Source organism: Drosophila obscura, unplaced genomic scaffold (genome assembly GCF_018151105.1).
Source record: "Drosophila obscura isolate BZ-5 IFL unplaced genomic scaffold, ASM1815110v1 contig_25, whole genome shotgun sequence".
Classification (NCBI taxonomy): domain Eukaryota; kingdom Metazoa; phylum Arthropoda; class Insecta; order Diptera; family Drosophilidae; genus Drosophila; species Drosophila obscura.
Window position 1 is genome coordinate 3039323 of NW_024542812.1, and position 25694 is coordinate 3065016.

Consider the following 25694-nt stretch of genomic DNA (forward strand, 5'->3'; position numbering starts at 1 on the left):
TGTGTGTAAATTGCCTCAAAACAGGGCATCGATTGAGTCAATGTAGCTCCAGCAAATGCCGTACCTGTGGACGTAGGCACCACACTCTCTTGCATTTCGGTGGCCCTGATGCTACTGCAGCCCAAGGTGGATCTGTTCCATTTGGCACTTCGTCTCCGTCTGCGTCATCTCATCCCATCGCTGAGTCCTCTGCTTCAGCGTCCACGGCAGCTACTCATACCACTGAACCATCTATCCCAGCATCTACCTCTTCTGCTCTTATTGCCCAGGGTCTCAGTGATGATGTCGTTCTGCTAGCCACGGCAACAGTCTTTGTAAAAAATCGTTCCGGAGTTTTTGTTCCCTGTCGAGCGTTGCTTGATTCTGGCTCTCAACTACACTTAATTACTTCTCGCTTCGCAAATCAGCTTCAGCTTCGAAAAATGAAATCATCAACGTCAGTATCAGGAATAGGCGATTCTACCTTTGTCACGGATGGAGTTTCGGTCAACGTCAGTCTGCACTCTCGCTCATCGGAATACTCAACTCTCATCACCGCTGTCGTAGCCTCTAGCATAACCGACCGGCAGCCGAGCTTCGGAATAGACACTTGCAACTGGAATATTCCAGCAAATCTGCCACTAGCTGATCCAGAGTTTTATAGACCGCAGCGTGTTGATCTTCTAATTGGCGCCAGCTTGTTTAACGAACTCCTCTGTGTTGGCCAGGTCAAGCTATTGCCAGGATTGCCCTCAATTCAGAAGACTCGCTTGGGATGGGTCATATCTGGAGGTTGTTCCCGGGTAAAGAAGGGGTCCTCTTTAATGGTTTCGCGCGCCCCGGCCGTAGCTGCGGAGGATAACCTAGACGAGAGACTTGAGTTCCTGCTGCGACGGTTTTGGGAGGTAGAGAATTGCATCGAACCCATAGTAAATTCTACCAAAGAAGAGCTAGATTGTGAAGCTCACTTTGTGCAGCATTTCCGCCGATTGCAAACCGGCGATTATTGTGTTAGGCTGCCCGCAAAATACAATCTGGATCTCTTGGGAGAATCGTACCATCAAACTCTTCGAAGGTTCTTATCCCTTGAACGGAAGTTAGATCGCCGTCCTGATGTAAAATCTCTGTATGCTGCTTTCATAAAAGAGTACCTTGATCTAGGTCATATGTCCTTGGTTCCTGCCGAGTCAATCAGCTCCTGCCGATATTTTTTGCCTCACCATTGCGTCACAAAGGAAGATAGTTCTACAACCAAGCTTCGGGTCGTTTTCGATGGATCTGCATCAACATCATCTGGTTATTTCCTGAACGACGTTTTAATGGCCGGTCCTGTAATCCAACCGAAGCTTTTCCATATTCTTACTCGATTTCGGTCACATGCAGTTGCGATTACGGGTGATATTTGCAAGATGTACCGATGTGTCAGGGTCTCATCTGAGGACAGTAACTTGCAGTGTATTCTATGGAGGAATTCCATGCAAGAGGAGTTGCGTGTGTTCAAGCTGGACACCGTTACTTATGGTACGAAGCCTGCCTCTTATTTATCTGTGCGGGCGATGCATCAGCTGGCAATGGATGAACAGACAGCGTTTCCTATTGGGATTGAGATTCTTCGGCGTGACTTCTACGTTGATGACCTAATATCTGGAGCCAGCTCTCCGGAGGAGGCTATCCGCATTCGTGAGCAAACTGCAGGAATTTTGAGTAGAGGCCAGTTCCGACTGAGGAAATGGTGTTCGAACGTCCCTGCTGTCCTCGATGGGGTTCCGGAGGAGGACAAGGAAACTTATTTGAAGTTCGACGATGGCAGTGATTTTACCAAAACACTGGGACTTGCCTGGGATCCTGTGTCTGATCAACTTTTATTCTCCTCTTCTGCCCTACATTCGTCTTCGCATCCCAGCAGGCGTTCCGTCTTGTCTACAATAGACCGGTTCTACGACCCCCTTGGACTAGCTGGACCTGTCATTACAAAGTCAAAAATCTTTCTCCAGCAGTTGTGCAAGGAGAAGTTGTTCTGGGATGAAAGCTTGCCATCAGGACTGAACACCTCCTGGCAGGAATTATGTAACAGTTTTGGCCACATTCGACGCTATGAATTTCCTCGGTTCGTGCTTATTCCGAATTTTGAGCTAGAAATTCACGGATTTTGCGACGCCAGCATTGAGGACCATAAGCCTGCATTTATGTTGTGTCTAAGGGTCAGCGGTTCAGCAGCCACTTACTCTGTGCAAAATATCGTGTTGCTCCATTAAAAACACTGACTGTACCAAAGCTGGAGCTTTGTGGAGCGGAGTTGCTAGCTAGACTCATATCTGAGATAGCCGGAATGAAGGAATTCAAATGGAAGTTTTACTGTTGGTGTGATTCGTCTGTTGCGCTCTCTTAGATTCGGGACGAACCGTCCAGATTCAACGTATTTGTCGCAAATAGACAGTATTTGTGGCAACGATACAGGAACTTACTGCTCAAATGGAATGGCACTATGTTCCCACAGCATTGAACCCGGCTGACATTCTCTCGCGAGGGGCTCTTCCAGTAGAGTTGAGCGAGTCACCTCTTTGGGCTCATGGACCTCCCTTTCTTTGGGGATCCTCTGATGACTGGCCACCCACTGTACTACCTGTTAAGCCAACCCTGGAGCTTCGTCGGAAGGTTCTCCTGGTAAAATCGCCTTACGTAGACATCGTATCTGAGTCCAAGTATGCGAACTCTTTTGCGTCCATGCAACGCGTTTTTGGATATATTCACAAGTTTGTCAACCGGATTCGGCATCCCGGACTCATTGTTTCTGACATTGAACATGGAACTCAGTAATTGGTGCGGCTAGTCCAGCGTACTGAACTATGGGAAGACATGAAGACACTGCGTGCTAAGGGGGTGGTCTCCTCATCTAGTTCCCTCGTATCGTTGAATCCTTTCATGGATCATTTCGAACTTCTCAGAGTTAATGGCCGGCTGAAGAACTCGTCGTCGGATTTTGATGGCCGTCATCCCATCATCCTGCCCAGCAGTCATCCGCTTACGTTTGCAATAATTTCTCACTTTCACGAACGGAATCTGCACGCTGGACCTCGAGCTCTGCTTGGATTAATCCGATCCCAATATTGGCCTATTGGGGGGAGGAAAACGGTAACCAAGGCCGTAAACAAGTGCGTAAGATGCTTTCGAACGAAGCCTAGAGTATTGGAGCACATCATGGCGGATCTTCCGAAGGAGCGGCTAGACGGTTCTCATTTTTTTGAGATCACAGGCGTCGACTTTTGTGGCCCTTTTTTCTACAAGCCAGAGGCACGCAACAAGGCTCCAATCAAATGCTACGTCTGCGTCTTCATTTGCTTTGCGACTAAGGCTGTTCATTTGGAGCTGATCAAGGATTTGTCTACAGTCTCCTTTCTGCACGGCCTAAAGCGGTTCATATGCACAAGACGAAGGCCGCGACAAATTTGGTCAGATAACGCAACCAATTTTGTCGGCGCCAGGAATATCCTTTTGGATCTAAAGCGCCTATTTCTCAGCGACGACCATCAGAAGGCGGTCCTGGAATTTTGTTTGGTTGAGGCTATTGACTGGCACTTCATACCGCCCCGCTCCCCGCACTTTGGAAGCCTGTGGGAAGCTGCAGTGAAGACGGCCAAGTATCACTTCTATCGTGCTATAGGTACCTCGGTGCTTGGATTTGAAGAACACGTACGCTGTTATGCCACATCACGGCAGTTATTAATTCAAGACCCTTAGTATCGATTTCAGAGAATCCTGCCGATCTTGACGTTTTAACTCCAGCTCATTTCTTGAATGGCGGACCTCCTGCTTCGTTCGCTGAGCCTGACGTAACTCAGCTAGAATTCGATCGCCTGGGATCCTGTGTCTGATCAACTTTTATTCTCCTTTTCTGCCCTACATTCGTCTTCGCATCCCAGAATGCTTTCCGTCTTGTCTACAATAGCCCGGTTCTACGACCCCCTTGGACTAGCTGGACCTGTCATTACAAAGGCAAAAATCTTTCTCCAGCAGTTGTGCAAGGAGAAGTTGTTCTGGGATGAAAGCTTGCCATCAGGACTGAACACCTCCTGGCAGGAATTATGTAACAGTTTTGGCCACATTCGACGCTATGAATTTCCTCGGTTCGTGCTTATTCCGAATTTTGAGCTAGAAATTCACGGATTTTGCGACGCCAGCATTGAGGACCATAAGCCTGCATTTATGTTGTGTCTAAGGGTCAGCGGTTCAGCAGCCACTTACTCTGTGCAAAATCTCGTGTTGCTCCATTAAAAACACTGACTGTACCAAAGCTGGAGCTTTGTGGAGCGGAGTTGCTAGCTAGACTCATATCTGAGATAGCCGGAATGAAGGTATTCAAATGGAAGTTTTACTGTTGGTGTGATTCGTCTGTTGCGCTCTCTTAGATTCGGGACGAACCGTCCAGATTCAACGTATTTGTCGCAAATAGACAGTATTTGTGGCAACGATACAGGAACTTACTGCTCAAATGGAATGGCACTATGTTCCCACAGCATTGAACCCGGCTGACATTCTCTCGCGAGGGGCTCTTCCAGTAGAGTTGAGCGAGTCACCTCTTTGGGCTCATGGACCTCCCTTTCTTTGGGGATCCTCTGATGACTGGCCATCCACTGTACTACCTGTTAAGCCAACCCTGGAGCTTCGTCGGAAGGTTCTCCTGGTAAAATCGCCTTACGTAGACATCGTATCTGAGTCCAAGTATGCGAACTCTTTTGCGTCCATGCAACGCGTTTTTGGATATATTCACAAGTTTGTCAACCGGATTCGGCATCCCGGACTCACTGTTTCTGACATTGAACATGGAACTCAGTTATTGATGCGGCTAGTCCAGCGTACTGAACTATGGGAAGACATGAAGACACTGCGTGCTAAGGGGGTGGTCTCCTCATCTAGTTCCCTCGTATCGTTGAATCCTTTCATGGATCATTTCGAACTTCTCAGAGTTAATGGCCGGCTGAAGAACTCGTCGTTGGCTTTTGATGGTCGTCATCCCATCATCCTGCCCAGCAGTCATCCGCTTACGTTTGCAATAATTTCTCACTTTCACGAACGGAATCTGCACGCTGGACCTCGAGCTCTGCTTGGATTAATCCGATCCCAATATTGGCCTATTGGGGGGAGGAAAACGGTAACCAAGGCCGTAAACAAGTGCGTAAGATGCTTTCGAACGAAGCCTAGAGTATTGGAGCACATCATGGCGGATCTTCCGAAGGAGCGGCTAGACGGTTCTCATTTTTTTGAGATCACAGGCGTCGACTTTTGTGGCCCTTTTTTCTACAAGCCAGAGGCACGCAACAAGACTCCAATCAAATGCTACGTCTGCGTCTTCATTTGCTTTGCGACTAAGGCTGTTCATTTGGAGCTGATCAAGGATTTGTCTACAGTCTCCTTTCTGCACGGCCTAAAGCGGTTCATATGCACAAGACGAAGGCCGCGACAAATTTGGTCAGATAACGCAACCAATTTTGTCGGCGCCAGGAATATCCTTTTGGATCTAAAGCGCCTATTTCTCAGCGACGACCATCAGAAGGCGGTCCTGGAATTTTGTTTGGTTGAGGCTATTGACTGGCACTTCATACCGCCCCGCTCCCCGCACTTTGGAGGCCTGTGGGAAGCTGCAGTGAAGACGGCCAAGTATCACTTCTATCGTGCTATAGGTACCTCGGTGCTTGGATTTGAAGAACACGTACGCTGTTATGCCACATCACGGCAGTTATTAATTCAAGACCCTTAGTATCGATTTCAGAGAATCCTGCCGATCTTGACGTTTTAACTCCAGCTCATTTCTTGAATGGCGGACCTCCTGCTTCGTTCGCTGAGCCTGACGTAACTCAGCTAGAATTCGATCGCCTGGGATCCTGTGTCTGATCAACTTTTATTCTCCTTTTCTGCCCTACATTCGTCTTCGCATCCCAGAATGCTTTCCGTCTTGTCTACAATAGCCCGGTTCTACGACCCCCTTGGACTAGCTGGACCTGTCATTACAAAGGCAAAAATCTTTCTCCAGCAGTTGTGCAAGGAGAAGTTGTTCTGGGATGAAAGCTTGCCATCAGGACTGAACACCTCCTGGCAGGAATTATGTAACAGTTTTGGCCACATTCGACGCTATGAATTTCCTCGGTTCGTGCTTATTCCGAATTTTGAGCTAGAAATTCACGGATTTTGCGACGCCAGCATTGAGGACCATAAGCCTGCATTTATGTTGTGTCTAAGGGTCAGCGGTTCAGCAGCCACTTACTCTGTGCAAAATCTCGTGTTGCTCCATTAAAAACACTGACTGTACCAAAGCTGGAGCTTTGTGGAGCGGAGTTGCTAGCTAGACTCATATCTGAGATAGCCGGAATGAAGGTATTCAAATGGAAGTTTTACTGTTGGTGTGATTCGTCTGTTGCGCTCTCTTAGATTCGGGACGAACCGTCCAGATTCAACGTATTTGTCGCAAATAGACAGTATTTGTGGCAACGATACAGGAACTTACTGCTCAAATGGAATGGCACTATGTTCCCACAGCATTGAACCCGGCTGACATTCTCTCGCGAGGGGCTCTTCCAGTAGAGTTGAGCGAGTCACCTCTTTGGGCTCATGGACCTCCCTTTCTTTGCGGATCCTCTGATGACTGGCCATCCACTGTACTACCTGTTAAGCCAACCCTGGAGCTTCGTCGGAAGGTTCTCCTGGTAAAATCGCCTTACGTAGACATCGTATCTGAGTCCAAGTATGCGAACTCTTTTGCGTCCATGCAACGCGTTTTTGGATATATTCACAAGTTTGTCAACCGGATTCGGCATCCCGGACTTACTGTTTCTGACATTGAACATGGAACTCAGTTATTGGTGCGGCTAGTCCAGCGTACTGAACTATGGGAAGACATGAAGACACTGCGTGCTAAGGGGGTGGTCTCCTCATCTAGTTCCCTCGTATCGTTGAATCCTTTCATGGATCATTTCGAAAGCCCTCAGAGTTGATGGCCGGCTGAAGAACTCGTCGTTGGATTTTGATGGCCGTCATCCCATCATCCTGCCCAGCAGTCATCCGCTTACGTTTGCAATAATTTCTCACTTTCACGAACGGAATCTGCACGCTGGACCTCGAGCTCTGCTTGGATTAATCCGATCCCAATATTGGCCTATTGGGGGGAGGAAAACGGTAACCAAGGCCGTAAACAAGTGCGTAAGATGCTTTCGAACGAAGCCTAGAGTATTGGAGCACATCATGGCGGATCTTCCGAAGGAGCGGCTAGACGGTTCTCATTTTTTTGAGATCACAGGCGTCGACTTTTGTGGCCCTTTTTTCTACAAGCCAGAGGCACGCAACAAGGCTCCAATCAAATGCTACGTCTGCGTCTTCATTTGCTTTGCGACTAAGGCTGTTCATTTGGAGCTGATCAAGGATTTGTCTACAGTCTCCTTTCTGCACGGCCTAAAGCGGTTCATATGCACAAGACGAAGGCCGCGACAAATTTGGTCAGATAACGCAACCAATTTTGTCGGCGCCAGGAATATCCTTTTGGATCTAAAGCGCCTATTTCTCAGCGACGACCATCAGAAGGCGGTCCTGGAATTTTGTTTGGTTGAGGCTATTGACTGGCACTTCATACCGCCCCGCTCCCCGCACTTTGGAAGCCTGTGGGAAGCTGCAGTGAAGACGGCCAAGTATCACTTCTATCGTGCTATAGGTACCTCGGTGCTTGGATTTGAAGAACACGTACGCTGTTATGCCACATCACGGCAGTTATTAATTCAAGACCCTTAGTATCGATTTCAGAGAATCCTGCCGATCTTGACGTTTTAACTCCAGCTCATTTCTTGAATGGCGGACCTCCTGCTTCGTTCGCTGAGCCTGACGTAACTCAGCTAGAATTCGATCGCCTGGGATCCTGTGTCTGATCAACTTTTATTCTCCTTTTCTGCCCTACATTCGTCTTCGCATCCCAGAATGCTTTCCGTCTTGTCTACAATAGCCCGGTTCTACGACCCCCTTGGACTAGCTGGACCTGTCATTACAAAGGCAAAAATCTTTCTCCAGCAGTTGTGCAAGGAGAAGTTGTTCTGGGATGAAAGCTTGCCATCAGGACTGAACACCTCCTGGCAGGAATTATGTAACAGTTTTGGCCACATTCGACGCTATGAATTTCCTCGGTTCGTGCTTATTCCGAATTTTGAGCTAGAAATTCACGGATTTTGCGACGCCAGCATTGAGGACCATAAGCCTGCATTTATGTTGTGTCTAAGGGTCAGCGGTTCAGCAGCCACTTACTCTGTGCAAAATCTCGTGTTGCTCCATTAAAAACACTGACTGTACCAAAGCTGGAGCTTTGTGGAGCGGAGTTGCTAGCTAGACTCATATCTGAGATAGCCGGAATGAAGGTATTCAAATGGAAGTTTTACTGTTGGTGTGATTCGTCTGTTGCGCTCTCTTAGATTCGGGACGAACCGTCCAGATTCAACGTATTTGTCGCAAATAGACAGTATTTGTGGCAACGATACAGGAACTTACTGCTCAAATGGAATGGCACTATGTTCCCACAGCATTGAACCCGGCTGACATTCTCTCGCGAGGGGCTCTTCCAGTAGAGTTGAGCGAGTCACCTCTTTGGGCTCATGGACCTCCCTTTCTTTGCGGATCCTCTGATGACTGGCCATCCACTGTACTACCTGTTAAGCCAACCCTGGAGCTTCGTCGGAAGGTTCTCCTGGTAAAATCGCCTTACGTAGACATCGTATCTGAGTCCAAGTATGCGAACTCTTTTGCGTCCATGCAACGCGTTTTTGGATATATTCACAAGTTTGTCAACCGGATTCGGCATCCCGGACTCACTGTTTCTGACATTGAACATGGAACTCAGTTATTGATGCGGCTAGTCCAGCGTACTGAACTATGGGAAGACATGAAGACACTGCGTGCTAAGGGGGTGGTCTCCTCATCTAGTTCCCTCGTATCGTTGAATCCTTTCATGGATCATTTCGAACTTCTCAGAGTTAATGGCCGGCTGAAGAACTCGTCGTTGGCTTTTGATGGTCGTCATCCCATCATCCTGCCCAGCAGTCATCCGCTTACGTTTGCAATAATTTCTCACTTTCACGAACGGAATCTGCACGCTGGACCTCGAGCTCTGCTTGGATTAATCCGATCCCAATATTGGCCTATTGGGGGGAGGAAAACGGTAACCAAGGCCGTAAACAAGTGCGTAAGATGCTTTCGAACGAAGCCTAGAGTATTGGAGCACATCATGGCGGATCTTCCGAAAGAGCGGCTAGACGGTTCTCATTTTTTTGAGATCACAGGCGTCGACTTTTGTGGCCCTTTTTTCTACAAGCCAGAGGCACGCAACAAGGCTCCAATCAAATGCTACGTCTGCGTCTTCATTTGCTTTGCGACTAAGGCTGTTCATTTGGAGCTGATCAAGGATTTGTCTACAGTCTCCTTTCTGCACGGCCTAAAGCGGTTCATATGCACAAGACGAAGGCCGCGACAAATTTGGTCAGATAACGCAACCAATTTTGTCGGCGCCAGGAATATCCTTTTGGATCTAAAGCGCCTATTTCTCAGCGACGACCATCAGAAGGCGGTCCTGGAATTTTGTTTGGTTGAGGCTATTGACTGGCACTTCATACCGCCACGCTCCCCGCACTTTGGAGGCCTGTGGGAAGCTGCAGTGAAGACGGCCAAGTATCACTTCTATCGTGCTATAGGTACCTCGGTGCTTGGATTTGAAGAACACGTACGCTGTTATGCCACATCACGGCAGTTATTAATTCAAGACCCTTAGTATCGATTTCAGAGAATCCTGCCGATCTTGACGTTTTAACTCCAGCTCATTTCTTGAATGGCGGACCTCCTGCTTCGTTCGCTGAGCCTGACGTAACTCAGCTAAAATTCGATCGCCTGGGATCCTGTGTCTGATCAACTTTTATTCTCCTTTTCTGCCCTACATTCGTCTTCGCATCCCAGAATGCTTTCCGTCTTGTCTACAATAGCCCGGTTCTACGACCCCCTTGGACTAGCTGGACCTGTCATTACAAAGGCAAAAATCTTTCTCCAGCAGTTGTGCAAGGAGAAGTTGTTCTGGGATGAAAGCTTGCCATCAGGACTGAACACCTCCTGGCAGGAATTATGTAACAGTTTTGGCCACATTCGACGCTATGAATTTCCTCGGTTCGTGCTTATTCCGAATTTTGAGCTAGAAATTCACGGATTTTGCGACGCCAGCATTGAGGACCATAAGCCTGCATTTATGTTGTGTCTAAGGGTCAGCGGTTCAGCAGCCACTTACTCTGTGCAAAATCTCGTGTTGCTCCATTAAAAACACTGACTGTACCAAAGCTGGAGCTTTGTGGAGCGGAGTTGCTAGCTAGACTCATATCTGAGATAGCCGGAATGAAGGTATTCAAATGGAAGTTTTACTGTTGGTGTGATTCGTCTGTTGCGCTCTTTTAGATTCGGGACGAACCGTCCAGATTCAACGTATTTGTCGCAAATAGACAGTATTTGTGGCAACGATACAGGAACTTACTGCTCAAATGGAATGGCACTATGTTCCCACAGCATTGAACCCGGCTGACATTCTCTCGCGAGGGGCTCTTCCAGTAGAGTTGAGCGAGTCACCTCTTTGGGCTCATGGACCTCCCTTTCTTTGCGGATCCTCTGATGACTGGCCATCCACTGTACTACCTGTTAAGCCAACCCTGGAGCTTCGTCGGAAGGTTCTCCTGGTAAAATCGCCTTACGTAGACATCGTATCTGAGTCCAAGTATGCGAACTCTTTTGCGTCCATGCAACGCGTTTTTGGATATATTCACAAGTTTGTCAACCGGATTCGGCATCCCGGACTTACTGTTTCTGACATTGAACATGGAACTCAGTTATTGGTGCGGCTAGTCCAGCGTACTGAACTATGGGAAGACATGAAGACACTGCGTGCTAAGGGGGTGGTCTCCTCATCTAGTTCCCTCGTATCGTTGAATCCTTTCATGGATCATTTCGAAAGCCCTCAGAGTTGATGGCCGGCTGAAGAACTCGTCGTTGGATTTTGATGGCCGTCATCCCATCATCCTGCCCAGCAGTCATCCGCTTACGTTTGCAATAATTTCTCACTTTCACGAACGGAATCTGCACGCTGGACCTCGAGCTCTGCTTGGATTAATCCGATCCCAATATTGGCCTATTGGGGGGAGGAAAACGGTAACCAAGGCCGTAAACAAGTGCGTAAGATGCTTTCGAACGAAGCCTAGAGTATTGGAGCACATCATGGCGGATCTTCCGAAGGAGCGGCTAGACGGTTCTCATTTTTTTGAGATCACAGGCGTCGACTTTTGTGGCCCTTTTTTCTACAAGCCAGAGGCACGCAACAAGGCTCCAATCAAATGCTACGTCTGCGTCTTCATTTGCTTTGCGACTAAGGCTGTTCATTTGGAGCTGATCAAGGATTTGTCTACAGTCTCCTTTCTGCACGGCCTAAAGCGGTTCATATGCACAAGACGAAGGCCGCGACAAATTTGGTCAGATAACGCAACCAATTTTAACGGCGCCAGGAATATCCTTTTGGATCTAAAGCGCCTATTTCTCAGCGACGACCATCAGAAGGCGGTCCTGGAATTTTGTTTGGTTGAGGCTATTGACTGGCACTTCATACCGCCACGCTCCCCGCACTTTGGAGGCCTGTGGGAAGCTGCAGTGAAGACGGCCAAGTATCACTTCTATCGTGCTATAGGCACCTCGGTGCTTGGATTTGAAGAACTGCGTACGCTGTTATGCCACATCACGGCAGTTATTAATTCAAGACCCTTAGTATCGATTTCAGAGAATCCTGCCGATCTTGACGTTTTAACTCCAGCTCATTTCTTGAATGGCGGACCTCCTGCTTCGTTCGCTGAGCCTGACGTAACTCAGCTAAAATTCGATCGCCTGAACGGATGGCAGCGCGTTTCATATTTGCAGAAGATCTTCTGGTCCCGATGGAAGGAAGAATACATCACTTCACTGCAACAGCGCTCAAAGTGGCGCACGACGAAGCCTAGTTTGGCAGTCCGGCAGCGTCTGTTCTGGCGGCTGTCTCCCGCTGCCTTCGTGTTGCTGCTGCACCTGCTGCGGTTAAGCAGCTCTCTTGCTCTACTCGGCTCAGAAGCCGAGCCTAACTATACCATAATGCTCTCACGCTCTCGTTATGCATAGGGCACGGGCAGTCGGCCCATTTTGCCCTGCGATCAGTCAATTATTGATATTCAGAACGTTCGGTCTATATACCTTAAGCAAACATATTAAATACGCGTACTGCCGCTACTAAATACTAATAAAATAAAATTGTAATAAATTTATCGGCTCTGTTCTTAAATTAAATTAAAATAGCTATTAAAAGCGCTTAATAGCTCAAACATTGGTGACCCCGACGTGATTTGTGCAATTTGGTACATATCACAAACTACATTTCAACATAATAATTAGCACTTACTTGCCGTTCGTTCGTCTGCTTTGCTCGCCGCTCTGATCCAGTGCCATCGACCACATAGCTGCCGTACAAGCATATACACTTGCCGCCTGTGCATACACAAATTGCGCTTGAAGTTCCCGTTTGTTACGCGCGTTGTGCTTTATGTTCCTCTTCCCGCTACGAACGTTTTAAGAACCTCTGCTGCTATGGATGCTGCCAACGACGCTCCAGTGCCCAGGAAGCAAAACAGGGTGTCTTTTCTGAGGATTCAGTCAACGGAACTATGTGAGAAAGTGAAAAGATTGGCTACCGCTCGAGGAGCTGAATGGGCAATTTGAAACATTGCACAACGAGCTTGAAGAATTGGACTGCAACTAAATTCATAGTGGACTGTGCGACAGCTTTGAAACAATTGCCAGTGCTCTCAAGGCTTCGATCATGCGTGAAACTGCTAGGATTAGCGGATACATGCCGCTGCATTCTACGTTTGCTGCAGCAAATGCAACTGCAGGTTTTGCCGGTGCTCAGCCGCCACCTCGTCGTAGGCCAGGATCATCCCTTCCTCCCATACAATTGCCAAGGTTTAGCGGAGGATATGCGGATTGGACGGACTTTTACTCGATGTTCACGACCATCATCGACAATCATCCAGACCTATCCAACATTCAGAAGTTTCAGCATCTGCGATCTTGCCTGCGTGACTCGGAGTTGGAGACAGTTCGTTCGCTGGAAATCTCGGACAGCAACTATAATATAGCATTGGATTTATTGGAAAAGCTTTTTAATAATCGTTGTTTAGTTTTTCAGGCGCACATTACTGAGATTCTGGGGCTGCAGGCAGTTGAGAATGGGTCAGTGTCAACGCTCATTCGGGCGCTGCAGGCTTTGGGCACGCCTGAGCAGATCGCAGGATGCATCATAGTGCAGGTGCTTCTTCGTAAACTGGACCCGGCGACTCAAGCCAAGTGGGAGGAACGTTTAGAGGACTCAGCCTTCGTCAACTTGATTCCATCATGGGAGTCCATGGCCTCGTTTTTGGAGCAGCGATGCAGGACGTTGGAAACAGTGGATTTCGCTATGGCAACATATGCGCCAAGCAGTCAGGTGGGCAGGAGTAGAAAACCTAACCATTCTAAATCCACACTTGTTGCCATTAACCAAAACACATCAAGCTGCGTGCTGTGCAATGACAGCGCTCACGAAATCAATCATTGTCCCAATTTTATAGCACTGTCTCCCGCAAATCGCCATAAGGAAGCCAAAAGGCTATCCCTGTGTGTAAATTGCCTCAAAACAGGGCATCGATTGAGTCAATGTAGCTCCAGCAAATGCCGTACCTGTGGACGTAGGCACCACACTCTCTTGCATTTCGGTGGCCCTGATGCTACTGCAGCCCAAGGTGGATCTGTTCCATTTGGCACTTCGTCTCCGTCTGCGTCATCTCATCCCATCGCTGAGTCCTCTGCTTCAGCGTCCACGGCGGCTACTCATACCACTGAACCATCTATCCCAGCATCTACCTCTTCTGCTCTTATTGCCCAGGGTCTCAGTGATGATGTCGTTCTGCAAGCCACGGCAACAGTCTTTGTAAAAAATCGTTCCGGAGTTTTTGTTCCCTGTCGAGCGTTGCTTGATTCTGGCTCTCAACTACACTTAATTACTTCTCGCTTCGCAAATCAGCTTCAGCTTCGAAAAATGAAATCATCAACGTCAGTATCAGGAATAGGCGATTCTACCTTTGTCACGGATGGAGTTTCGGTCAACGTCAGTCTGCACTCTCGCTCATCGGAATACTCAACTCTCATCACCGCTGTCGTAGCCTCTAGCATAACCGACCGGCAGCCGAGCTTCGGAATAGACACTTGCAACTGGAATATTCCAGCAAATCTGCCACTAGCTGATCCAGAGTTCTATAGACCGCAGCGTGTTGATCTTCTAATTGGCGCCAGCTTGTTTAACGAACTCCTCTGTGTTGGCCAGGTCAAGCTATTGCCAGGATTGCCCTCAATTCAGAAGACTCGCTTGGGATGGGTCATATCTGGAGGTTGTTCCCGGGTAAAGAAGGGGTCCTCTTTAATGGTTTCGCGCGCCCCGGCCGTAGCTGCGGAGGATAACCTAGACGAGAGACTTGAGTTCCTGTTGCGACGGTTTTGGGAGGTAGAGAATTGCATCGAACCCATAGTAAATTCTACCAAAGAAGAGCTAGACTGTGAAGCTCACTTTGTGCAGCATTTCCGCCGATTGCAAACCGGCGATTATTGTGTTAGGCTGCCCGCAAAATACAATCTGGATCTCTTGGGAGAATCGTACCATCAAACTCTTCGAAGGTTCTTATCCCTTGAACGGAAGTTAGATCGCCGTCCTGATGTAAAATCTCTGTATGCTGCTTTCATAAAAGAGTACCTTGATCTAGGTCATATGTCCTTGGTTCCTGCCGAGTCAATCAGCTCCTGCCGATATTTTTTGCCTCACCATTGCGTCACAAAGGAAGATAGTTCTACAACCAAGCTTCGGGTCGTTTTCGATGGATCTGCATCAACATCATCTGGTTATTTCCTGAACGACGTTTTAATGGCCGGTCCTGTAATCCAACCGAAGCTTTTCCATATTTTTACTCGATTTCGGTCACATGCAGTTGCGATTACGGGTGATATTTGCAAGATGTACCGATGTGTCAGGGTCTCATCTGAGGACAGTAACTTGCAGTGTATTCTATGGAGGAATTCCATGCAAGAGGAGTTGCGTGTGTTCAAGCTGGACACCGTTACTTATGGTACGAAGCCTGCCTCTTATTTATCTGTGCGGGCGATGCATCAGCTGGCAATGGATGAACAGACAGCGTTTCCTATTGGGATTGAGATTCTTCGGCGTGACTTCTACGTTGATGACCTAATATCTGGAGCCAGCTCTCCGGAGGAGGCTATCCGCATTCGTGAGCAAACTGCAGGAATTTTGAGTAGAGGCCAGTTCCGACTGAGGAAATGGTGTTCGAACGTCCCTGCTGTCCTCGATGGGGTTCCGGAGGAGGACAAGGAAACTTATTTGAAGTTCGACGATGGCAGTGATTTTACCAAAACACTGGGACTTGCCTGGGATCCTGTGCCTGATCAACTTTTATTCTCCTCTTCTGCCCTACATTAGTCTTCGCATCCCAGCAGGCGTTCCGTCTTGTCTACAATAGCCCGGTTCTACGACCCCCTTGGACTAGCTGGACCTGTCATTACAAAGGCAAAAATCTTTCTCCAGCAGTTGTGCAAGGAGAAGTTGTTCTGGGATGAAAGCTTGCCATCAGGACTGAACACCTCCTGGCAGGAATTATGTAACAGTTTTAGCCACATTCGACGCTATGAATTTCCTCGGTTCGTGCTTATTCCGAATTTTGAGCTAGAAATTCACGGATTTTGCGACGCCAGCATTGAGGACCATAAGCCTGCATTTATGTTGTGTCTAAGGGTCAGCGGTTCAGCAGCCACTTACTCTGTGCAAAATCTCGTGTTGCTCCATTAAAAACACTGACTGTACCAAAGCTGGAGCTTTGTGGAGCGGAGTTGCTAGCTAGACTCATATCTGAGATAGCCGGAATGAAGGTATTCAAATGGAAGTTTTACTGTTGGTGTAATTCGTCTGTTGCGCTCTCTTAGATTCGGGACGAACCGTCCAGATTCAACGTATTTGTCGCAAATAGACAGTATTTGTGGCAACGATACAGGAACTTACTGCTCAAATGGAATGGCACTATGTTCCCACAGCATTGAACCCGGCTGACATTCTCTCGCGAGGGGCTCTTCCAGTAGAGTTGAGCGAGTCACCTCTTTGGGCTCATGGACCTCCCTTTCTTTGGGGATCCTCTGATGACTGGCCACCCACTGTACTACCTGTTAAGCCAACCCTGGAGCTTCGTCGGAAGGTTCTCCTGGTAAAATCGCCTTACGTAGACATCGTATCTGAGTCCAAGTATGCGAACTCTTTTGCGTCCATGCAACGCGTTTTTGGATATATTCACAAGTTTGTCAACCGGATTCGGCATCCCGGACTCATTGTTTCTGACATTGAACATGGAACTCAGTTATTGGTGCGGCTAGTCCAGCGTACTGAACTATGGGAAGACATGAAGACACTGCGTGCTAAGGGGGTGGTCTCCACATCTAGTTCCCTCGTATCGTTGAATCCTTTCATGGATCATTTCGAACTTCTCAGAGTTAATGGCCGGCTGAAGAACTCGTCGTCGGATTTTGATGGCCGTCATCCCATCATCCTGCCCAGCAGTCATCCGCTTACGTTTGCAATAATTTCTCACTTTCACGAACGGAATCTGCACGCTGGACCTCGAGCTCTGCTTGGATTAATCCGATCCCAATATTAGCCTATTGGGGGGAGGAAAACGGTAACCAAGGCCGTAAACAAGTGCGTAAGATGCTTTCGAACGAAGCCTAGAGTATTGGAGCACATCATGGCGGATCTTCCGAAGGAGCGGCTAGACGGTTCTCATTTTTTTGAGATCACAGGCGTCGACTTTTGTGGCCCTTTTTTCTACAAGCCAGAGGCACGCAACAAGGCTCCAATCAAATGCTACGTCTGCGTCTTCATTTGCTTTGCGACTAAGGCTGTTCATTTGGAGCTGATCAAGGATTTGTCTACAGTCTCCTTTCTGCACGGCCTAAAGCGGTTCATATGCACAAGACGAAGGCCGCGACAAATTTGGTCAGATAACGCAACCAATTTTGTCGGCGCCAGGAATATCCTTTTGGATCTAAAGCGCCTATTTCTCAGCGACGACCATCAGAAGGCGGTCCTGGAATTTTGTTTGGTTGAGGCTATTGACTGGCACTTCATACCGCCACGCTCCCCGCACTTTGGAGGCCTGTGGGAAGCTGCAGTGAAGACGGCCAAGTATCACTTCTATCGTGCTATAGGTACCTCGGTGCTTGGATTTGAAGAACACGTACGCTGTTATGCCACATCACGGCAGTTATTAATTCAAGACCCTTAGTATCGATTTCAGAGAATCCTGCCGATCTTGACGTTTTAACTCCAGCTCATTTCTTGAATGGCGGACCTCCTGCTTCGTTCGCTGAGCCTGACGTAACTCAGCTAAAATTCGATCGCCTGGGATCCTGTGTCTGATCAACTTTTATTCTCCTTTTCTGCCCTACATTCGTCTTCGCATCCCAGCATGCGTTCCGTCTTGTCTACAATAGCCCGGTTCTACGACCCCCTTGGACTAGCTGGACCTGTCATTACAAAGGCAAAAATCTTTCTCCAGCAGTTGTGCAAGGAGAAGTTGTTCTGGGATGAACATCAGGACTGAACACCTCCTGGCAGGAATTATGTAACAGTTTTGGCCACATTCGACGCTATGAATTTCCTCGGTTCGTGCTTATTCCGAATTTTGAGCTAGAAATTCACGGATTTTGCGACGCCAGCATTGAGGACCATAAGCCTGCATTTATGTTGTGTCTAAGGGTCAGCGGTTCAGCAGCCACTTACTCTGTGCAAAATCTCGTGTTGCTCCATTAAAAACACTGACTGTACCAAAGCTGGAGCTTTGTGGAGCGGAGTTGCTAGCTAGACTCATATCTGAGATAGCCGGAATGAAGGTATTCAAATGGAAGTTTTACTGTTGGTGTGATTCGTCTGTTGCGCTCTCTTAGATTCGGGACGAACCGTCCAGATTCAACGTATTTGTCGCAAATAGACAGTATTTGTGGCAACGATACAGGAACTTACTGCTCAAATGGAATGGCACTATGTTCCCACAGCATTGAACCCGGCTGACATTCTCTCGCGAGGGGCTCTTCCAGTAGAGTTGAGCGAGTCACCTCTTTGGGCTCATGGACCTCCCTTTCTTTGGGGATCCTCTGATGACTGGCCACCCACTGTACTACCTGTTAAGCCAACCCTGGAGCTTCGTCGGAAGGTTCTCCTGGTAAAATCGCCTTACGTAGACATCGTATCTGAGTCCAAGTATGCGAACTCTTTTGCGTCCATGCAACGCGTTTTTGGATATATTCACAAGTTTGTCAACCGGATTCGGCATCCCGGACTCACTGTTTCTGACATTGAACATGGAACTCAGTTATTGGTGCGGCTAGTCCAGCGTACTGAACTATGGGAAGACATGAAGACACTGCGTGCTAAGGGGGTGGTCTCCTCATCTAGTTCCCTCGTATCGTTGAATCCTTTCATGGATCATTTCGAACTTCTCAGAGTTAATGGCCGGCTGAAGAACTCGTCGTCGGATTTTGATGGCCGTCATCCCATCATCCTGCCCAGCAGTCATCCGCTTACGTTTGCAATAATTTCTCACTTTCACGAACGGAATCTGCACGCTGGACCTCGAGCTCTGCTTGGATTAATCCGATCCCAATATTGGCCTATTGGGGGGAGGAAAACGGTAACCAAGGCCGTAAACAAGTGCGTAAGATGCTTTCGAACGAATCCTAGAGTATTGGAGCACATCATGGCGGATCTTCCGAAGGAGCGGCTAGACGGTTCTCATTTTTTTGAGATCACAGGCGTCGACTTTTGTGGCCCTTTTTTCTACAAGCCAGAGGCACGCAACAAGGCTCCAATCAAATGCTACGTCTGCGTCTTCATTTGCTTTGCGACTAAGGCTGTTCATTTGGAGCTGATCAAGGATTTGTCTACAGTCTCCTTTCTGCACGGCCTAAAGCGGTTCATATGCACAAGACGAAGGCCGCGACAAATTTGGTCAGATAACGCAACCAATTTTGTCGGCGCCAGGAATATCCTTTTGGATCTAAAGCGCCTATTTCTCAGCGACGACCATCAGAAGGCGGTCCTGGAATTTTGTTTGGTTGAGGCTATTGACTGGCACTTCATACCGCCACGCTCCCCGCACTTTGGAGGCCTGTGGGAAGCTGCAGTGAAGACGGCCAAGTATCACTTCTATCGTGCTATAGGTACCTCGGTGCTTGGATTTGAAGAACACGTACGCTGTTATGCCACATCACGGCAGTTATTAATTCAAGACCCTTAGTATCGATTTCAGAGAATCCTGCCGATCTTGACGTTTTAACTCCAGCTCATTTCTTGAATGGCGGACCTCCTGCTTCGTTCGCTGAGCCTGACGTAACTCAGCTAAAATTCGATCGCCTGGGATCCTGTGTCTGATCAACTTTTATTCTCCTTTTCTGCCCTACATTCGTCTTCTCATCCCAGCATGCGTTCCGTCTTGTCTACAATAGCCCGGTTCTACGACCCCCTTGGACTAGCTGGACCTGTCATTACAAAGGCAAAAATCTTTCTCCAGCAGTTGTGCAAGGAGAAGTTGTTCTGGGATGAACATCAGGACTGAACACCTCCTGGCAGGAATTATGTAACAGTTTTGGCCACATTCGACGCTATGAATTTCCTCGGTTCGTGCTTATTCCGAATTTTGAGCTAGAAATTCACGGATTTTGCGACGCCAGCATTGAGGACCATAAGCCTGCATTTATGTTGTGTCTAAGGGTCAGCGGTTCAGCAGCCACTTACTCTGTGCAAAATCTCGTGTTGCTCCATTAAAAACACTGACTGTACCAAAGCTGGAGCTTTGTGGAGCGGAGTTGCTAGCTAGACTCATATCTGAGATAGCCGGAATGAAGGTATTCAAATGGAAGTTTTACTGTTGGTGTGATTCGTCTGTTGCGCTCTCTTAGATTCGGGACGAACCGTCCAGATTCAACGTATTTGTCGCAAATAGACAGTATTTGTGGCAACGATACAGGAACTTACTGCTCAAATGGAATGACACTATGTTCCCACAGCATTGAACCCGGCTGACATTCTCTCGCGAGGGGCTCTTCCAGTAGAGTTGAGCGAGTCACCTCTTTGGGCTCATGGACCTCCCTTTCTTTGGGGATCCTCTGATGACTGGCCACCCACTGTACTACCTGTTAAGCCAACCCTGGAGCTTCGTCGGAAGGTTCTCCTGGTAAAATCGCCTTACGTAGACATCGTATCTGAGTCCAAGTATGCGAACTCTTTTGCGTCCATGCAACGCGTTTTTGGATATATTCACAAGTTTGTCAACCGGATTCGGCATCCCGGACTCACTGTTTCTGACATTGAACATGGAACTCAGTTATTGGTGCGGCTAGTCCAGCGTACTGAACTATGGGAAGACATGAAGACACTGCGTGCTAAGGGGGTGGTCTCCACATCTAGTTCCCTCGTATCGTTGAATCCTTTCATGGATCATTTCGAACTTCTCAGAGTTAATGGCCGGCTGAAGAACTCGTCGTCGGATTTTGATGGCCGTCATCCCATCATCCTGCCCAGCAGTCATCCGCTTACGTTTGCAATAATTTCTCACTTTCACGAACGGAATCTGCACGCTGGACCTCGAGCTCTGCTTGGATTAATCCGATCCCAATATTGGCCTATTGGGGGGAGGAAAACGGTAACCAAGGCCGTAAACAAGTGCGTAAGATGCTTTCGAACGAAGCCTAGAGTATTGGAGCACATCATGGCGGATCTTCCGAAGGAGCGGCTAGACGGTTCTCATTTTTTTGAGATCACAGGCGTCGACTTTTGTGGCCCTTTTTTCTACAAGCCAGAGGCACGCAACAAGGCTCCAATCAAATGCTACGTCTGCGTCTTCATTTGCTTTGCGACTAAGGCTGTTCATTTGGAGCTGATCAAGGATTTGTCTACAGTCTCCTTTCTGCACGGCCTAAAGCGGTTCATATGCACAAGACGAAGGCCGCGACAAATTTGGTCAGATAACGCAACCAATTTTGTCGGCGCCAGGAATATCCTTTTGGATCTAAAGCGCCTATTTCTCAGCGACGACCATCAGAAGGCGGTCCTGGAATTTTGTTTGGTTGAGGCTATTGACTGGCACTTCATACCGCCACGCTCCCCGCACTTTGGAGGCCTGTGGGAAGCTGCAGTGAAGACGGCCAAGTATCACTTCTATCGTGCTATAGGCACCTCGGTGCTTGGATTTGAAGAACTGCGTACGCTGTTATGCCACATCACGGCAGTTATTAATTCAAGACCCTTAGTATCGATTTCAGAGAATCCTGCCGATCTTGACGTTTTAACTCCAGCTCATTTCTTGAATGGCGGACCTCCTGCTTCGTTCGCTGAGCCTGACGTAACTCAGCTAAAATTCGATCGCCTGAACGGATGGCAGCGCGTTTCATATTTGCAGAAGATCTTCTGGTCCCGATGGAAGGAAGAATACATCACTTCACTGCAACAGCGCTCAAAGTGGCGCACGACGAAGCCTAGTTTGGCAGTCGCAAATGTGGTCCTTGTTAAGGAAGAGAATCGCTTCCAACGGGGGGAGTATGTCGGGTCAAGCAGCATAACGCATATGCCTACGCCCGGCAGCGTCTGTTCTGGCGGCTGTCTCCCGCTGCCTTCGTGTTGCTGCTGCACCTACTGCGTTTAAGCAGCTCTCTTGCTCTACTCGGCTCAGAAGCCGAGCCTAACTATACCATAATGCTCTCACGCTCTCGTTATGCATAGGGCACGGGCAGTCGGCCCATTTTGCCCTGCGATCAGTCAGAACGTTCGGTCTATATACCTTAAGCAAACATATTAAATACGCGTACTGCCGCTACTAAATACTAATAAAATAAAATTGTAATAAATTTATCGGCTCTGTTCTTAAATTCAATTAAAATAGCTATTAAAAACGCTTAATAGCTCAAACAAGGGGTATATTAGATTTGTGGTAAAAGTGGATGTGTGTAACGCAGAGAAGGAAACGTTTCCGACCCCATAAAGTATATATATTCTTGATCAGCATCAATAGCTGAGTCGATATAGCCATGTCCAACTGTCCGTCTTGATGAGCGCCTAGATCTCAGAGACTATAAGAGCTAGGGCAACCAAATTTGGTTTCCAGACTCAGAAGAGACACGCTACTCTATCTTTTTCTCGCTCGCACTCTCTGCCGCGTTCGGTGCGCGAGCGCTCTCTAGCGGAGATGATGTAGAATATAAATGGTAAATGTACAATCTACATGTTAAATGTAGAATATACATTGTGGATGTAGATAACAGATAGCAAAATAATGTATAATGTAAATTTTTTTTTATTAATTCTAAAATTCTAAAAAATCGTAAGCTCAAAAATATATATACTGACTGAGTACGGGTATAAGTAGACTCGCGTCCCCAGAAGCTACTCACACGTTCCTTCTCGTTTATTTTATGTTTTCACAAACTTTTTGATTCGGCTAAGAACATTTTAAAAGAAACGAGAAGGAACGTGTGAGTCGCTTCTGGGGACGCGACTCTACTTATACCCGTACTCAGTCAGTATATACATTTTTGAGCATGATTTTTTAGAATTTTAGAATTAAAAAAAAAATTTTACATTTTAAATTTTTTTGCTACATTTGTTATCTACATCTCATCTACAATGTCTATTCTACATCTAACATGTAGATTGTACATGTACCATTTAGATTCTACATCTCCTCCGCTAGGGGTTGCTCGCGCACTGAACGCGGCAGAGTGTGCGAGCGAGAAGGAAAATGAGTTGCGTTGTCTGGAACGGGAGGGGGAGGGGAAGCAACTGAAAATGAATTTCTTCATTCTGGCTATAATTATGATCCGATCTGATTCGGCAATCTGGTAGATATGGGCATTCTCTACGATACTGCGTTTTTAGTTTTATCGTATCTTTAAAACTGTGCCTGCCACAGATTTTCGTCCTTTGTGTGGGCGGAAGGGGGCGGGGCGAAATTTTGAAATACACTTGTAGCAGTGTGATATCACATGAGTCTGGAAACCAAATTTGGTTTCTCTAGTTCTTATAGTCTCTGAGATCCAGGCGCTCATCAAGACGGACGGACGGACAGACGGACGGACAGACGGACATGGCTATATAGACTCGGCTATTGATGCTGATCAAGAATATATATACTTTATGGGGTCGGAAACGTTTCCTTCTCTGCGTTGCACACATCCACTTTTACCACAAATCTAATATACCCCTTAACTCTTTTTTGAGTAGGGGTATAAAAATAAATGAATTCAATATGGTATGCAGCAGTTAAAACTTAAGATTCAATTCGACAAAATCTACCGTAATTTGTTTTAGTAATAGAAGACGTCCATTAAATTTAGTACATAACAATGAAACACTAAAAGAGGTAAGTAAAGTAAATTAACTTGGTACAATAATTGATGTTAATAGCTCCTCAGTATGTCACATTGATGAAATAATTTCAAAATCAAATAAGAATAACATGTTTTTACAAATGCTCAGTGGATGTCACTTCGGAGTTAGTCCAAGCAAATCTTTAAATTTTTACAAAGCCTTGTTCTTGTTCTTGCTCTTGTTCCTCATTTGCAAACATTTCTAAGGTGGTATGTAACTAAATTAAAGTTCATATAAATTTTCATCTTAGGCGAGCACCAGGTCTAATAAAGTCCACCCCGGTAAATATAATTTACAATCTAGCTGCCGAACTTCCACCTGAATACAGACTAAAATTTATTACAGCTAAGGAGGCTGGCTAAGGTTTTTGTCTATGTTCTTCCGGCATCATCGCTTTTGGTCAGTTCTTTTCCGGCACGGAATACCAGCTACGCCAAAGTCTACGACGAGTTTAAAGACATTTTGAATGCAATTGTACCGATCACAGATGTACGTAGTTTTAACAGCAAAATTTCAACCGACACAGATTTTTTCAAGGGCTCTTGTCCAAACAAAAGATCTGCAAGTAATGTTCTTATAAATTCGTTAGCTCAAGAAAAATTAACTCATTTAAAATCTAAACACTTCAATTTAATTTTCACGGATGGTTCAGTCACAGACAATTACGTGGGTTGTGCCTTTATCCATAAAGAATCAGGATCCGTTAAAAGTTTCTTTACCAACTAAAAGTTATTGTCACTCACAGCTGAGCTTTTAGCCATTAATAGGGCCATTGACTTTGACATTTCCGAAAACTTTCTTAAAACTGCAATCCTCACTGATAGTCTAAATGGGGTTTTAAATTTAAACAAGATCAACCCAGATAATAACATTGCCAAAGAAATAATAAACAAAATTGAAAACGCTCCCTGTTTGCTCGTAGTGGAATTTCATTACATTCCAAGCCATGTACACATAAAAGAAAACGAATTAGCCGATATTGCTGCAAAGAATGCTAAAATTAATGGCACATTCTTTATTTCTCGCTGGCCTCTTAAAGACGCCATTACAAATATTTATAATAAAATTAAAGAAGATTGGGAAAGAGAATATATTACTTACGCCACGGAAAGAAATAAAGGTTACACAAAATTATTTCCTTATATACGGGACAAACCATGGTTTAAAGACAAAAACTGTAATCTAAACCGTCTGGAAATCAAACAAATTAACAGACTACTAAGTGGTCACGGAATAGACAAAGTTTCGCTTACTAGAATGAAAGTAATAAATAACAATTTACATATGTGATTCCTGCAACCTATCAGAAGACACTTCACATATAATTTTTATATGTCCCGCTTACTCTCAAGAAAGAAATCGTTTTCCAGTACTCAAATCCTATACTGATATACATCGTTTCTTTGAAAAAGAACCTATCGCATCTTACAAATACATTGTTGAATTCATACGCATCGCAAATATCAAAATTTACAAAATCAAGCACGCCCAGTCGGACCTTGTAGAAGTGCCCAGTCGGACTTTATACCTTCCAAGAAGCACTTCTAGAGCGGTTCTTTTTCCTGGAAGCACCAGTGATTTATACATGACGGTTTGGTTTCCTAATTACACAGGGCGAAACACGCCAGCACCGGTACATTTGGAAGTAGGTAGGAACCGTTCCTTTAGAACGCATTGGGAACTGGTGGTTGTTGTAATTTCAACTTCGTGAAACGCTCGGGTTTCGCTTCCAGTTGTACTTTCCGAAAGAAGCATTACAGAACACATATTTGGCATGCATCGAGAACCGTTCCATACGAACCTACTAAGAACCGTTCTGGAACTGTTCCAATGCAATCATTCCTTATCACATCCCTGGCATGTATCAAGAACCGTTCCTTGAGAAGGTATGCAGCATGCATGAAAGAGCGTTCTAAAAGAACGCAAGATTAACCCATAAATACAAAAACTATACATTTTTTTTAATTTGATTTATTTAATATTTTCTTCACTAAAATATAATACAAAAAATAAGAAAAAGTAAAAAAACGAAAAAAATTTTGGAAAAAAATAAAACTGAAAAAAAGATAAAAAAGAAATGAAAAAAATAAAAGAAAATTAATTATAATAATAATAATAAAATAAAAAAATTAAATAATTGCCG

At 46.4% G+C, this 25694-nt stretch overlaps 4 protein-coding genes across 4 annotated transcripts; all 4 read left to right on the top strand.

Moving 5' to 3' along the window:
• Positions 1-422: 422 nt before the first annotated feature.
• LOC121404601 lies at positions 423-2234 on the top strand. Its single transcript, XM_041594330.1, has one exon. It carries the CDS (start codon positions 423-425, stop codon positions 2232-2234), a length of 1812 nt encoding a protein of 603 aa, XP_041450264.1.
• A 4978-nt stretch (positions 2235-7212) lies between these two features.
• Positions 7213-11000, top strand: LOC121404602. The gene is made up of 3 exons (XM_041594331.1): positions 7213-7675; positions 8529-9692; positions 10546-11000. Exons 1-3 carry the CDS (start codon positions 7213-7215, stop codon positions 10998-11000), a joined length of 2082 nt encoding a protein of 693 aa, XP_041450265.1.
• A 247-nt stretch (positions 11001-11247) lies between these two features.
• LOC121404603 lies at positions 11248-12171 on the top strand. Its single transcript, XM_041594332.1, has one exon. It carries the CDS (start codon positions 11248-11250, stop codon positions 12169-12171), a length of 924 nt encoding a protein of 307 aa, XP_041450266.1.
• A 1951-nt stretch (positions 12172-14122) lies between these two features.
• LOC121404604 lies at positions 14123-15568 on the top strand. Its single transcript, XM_041594333.1, has one exon. The coding sequence runs from the start codon at positions 14123-14125 to the stop codon at positions 15566-15568; it is 1446 nt and encodes a 481-aa protein (XP_041450267.1).
• Positions 15569-25694: the final 10126 nt, after the last annotated feature.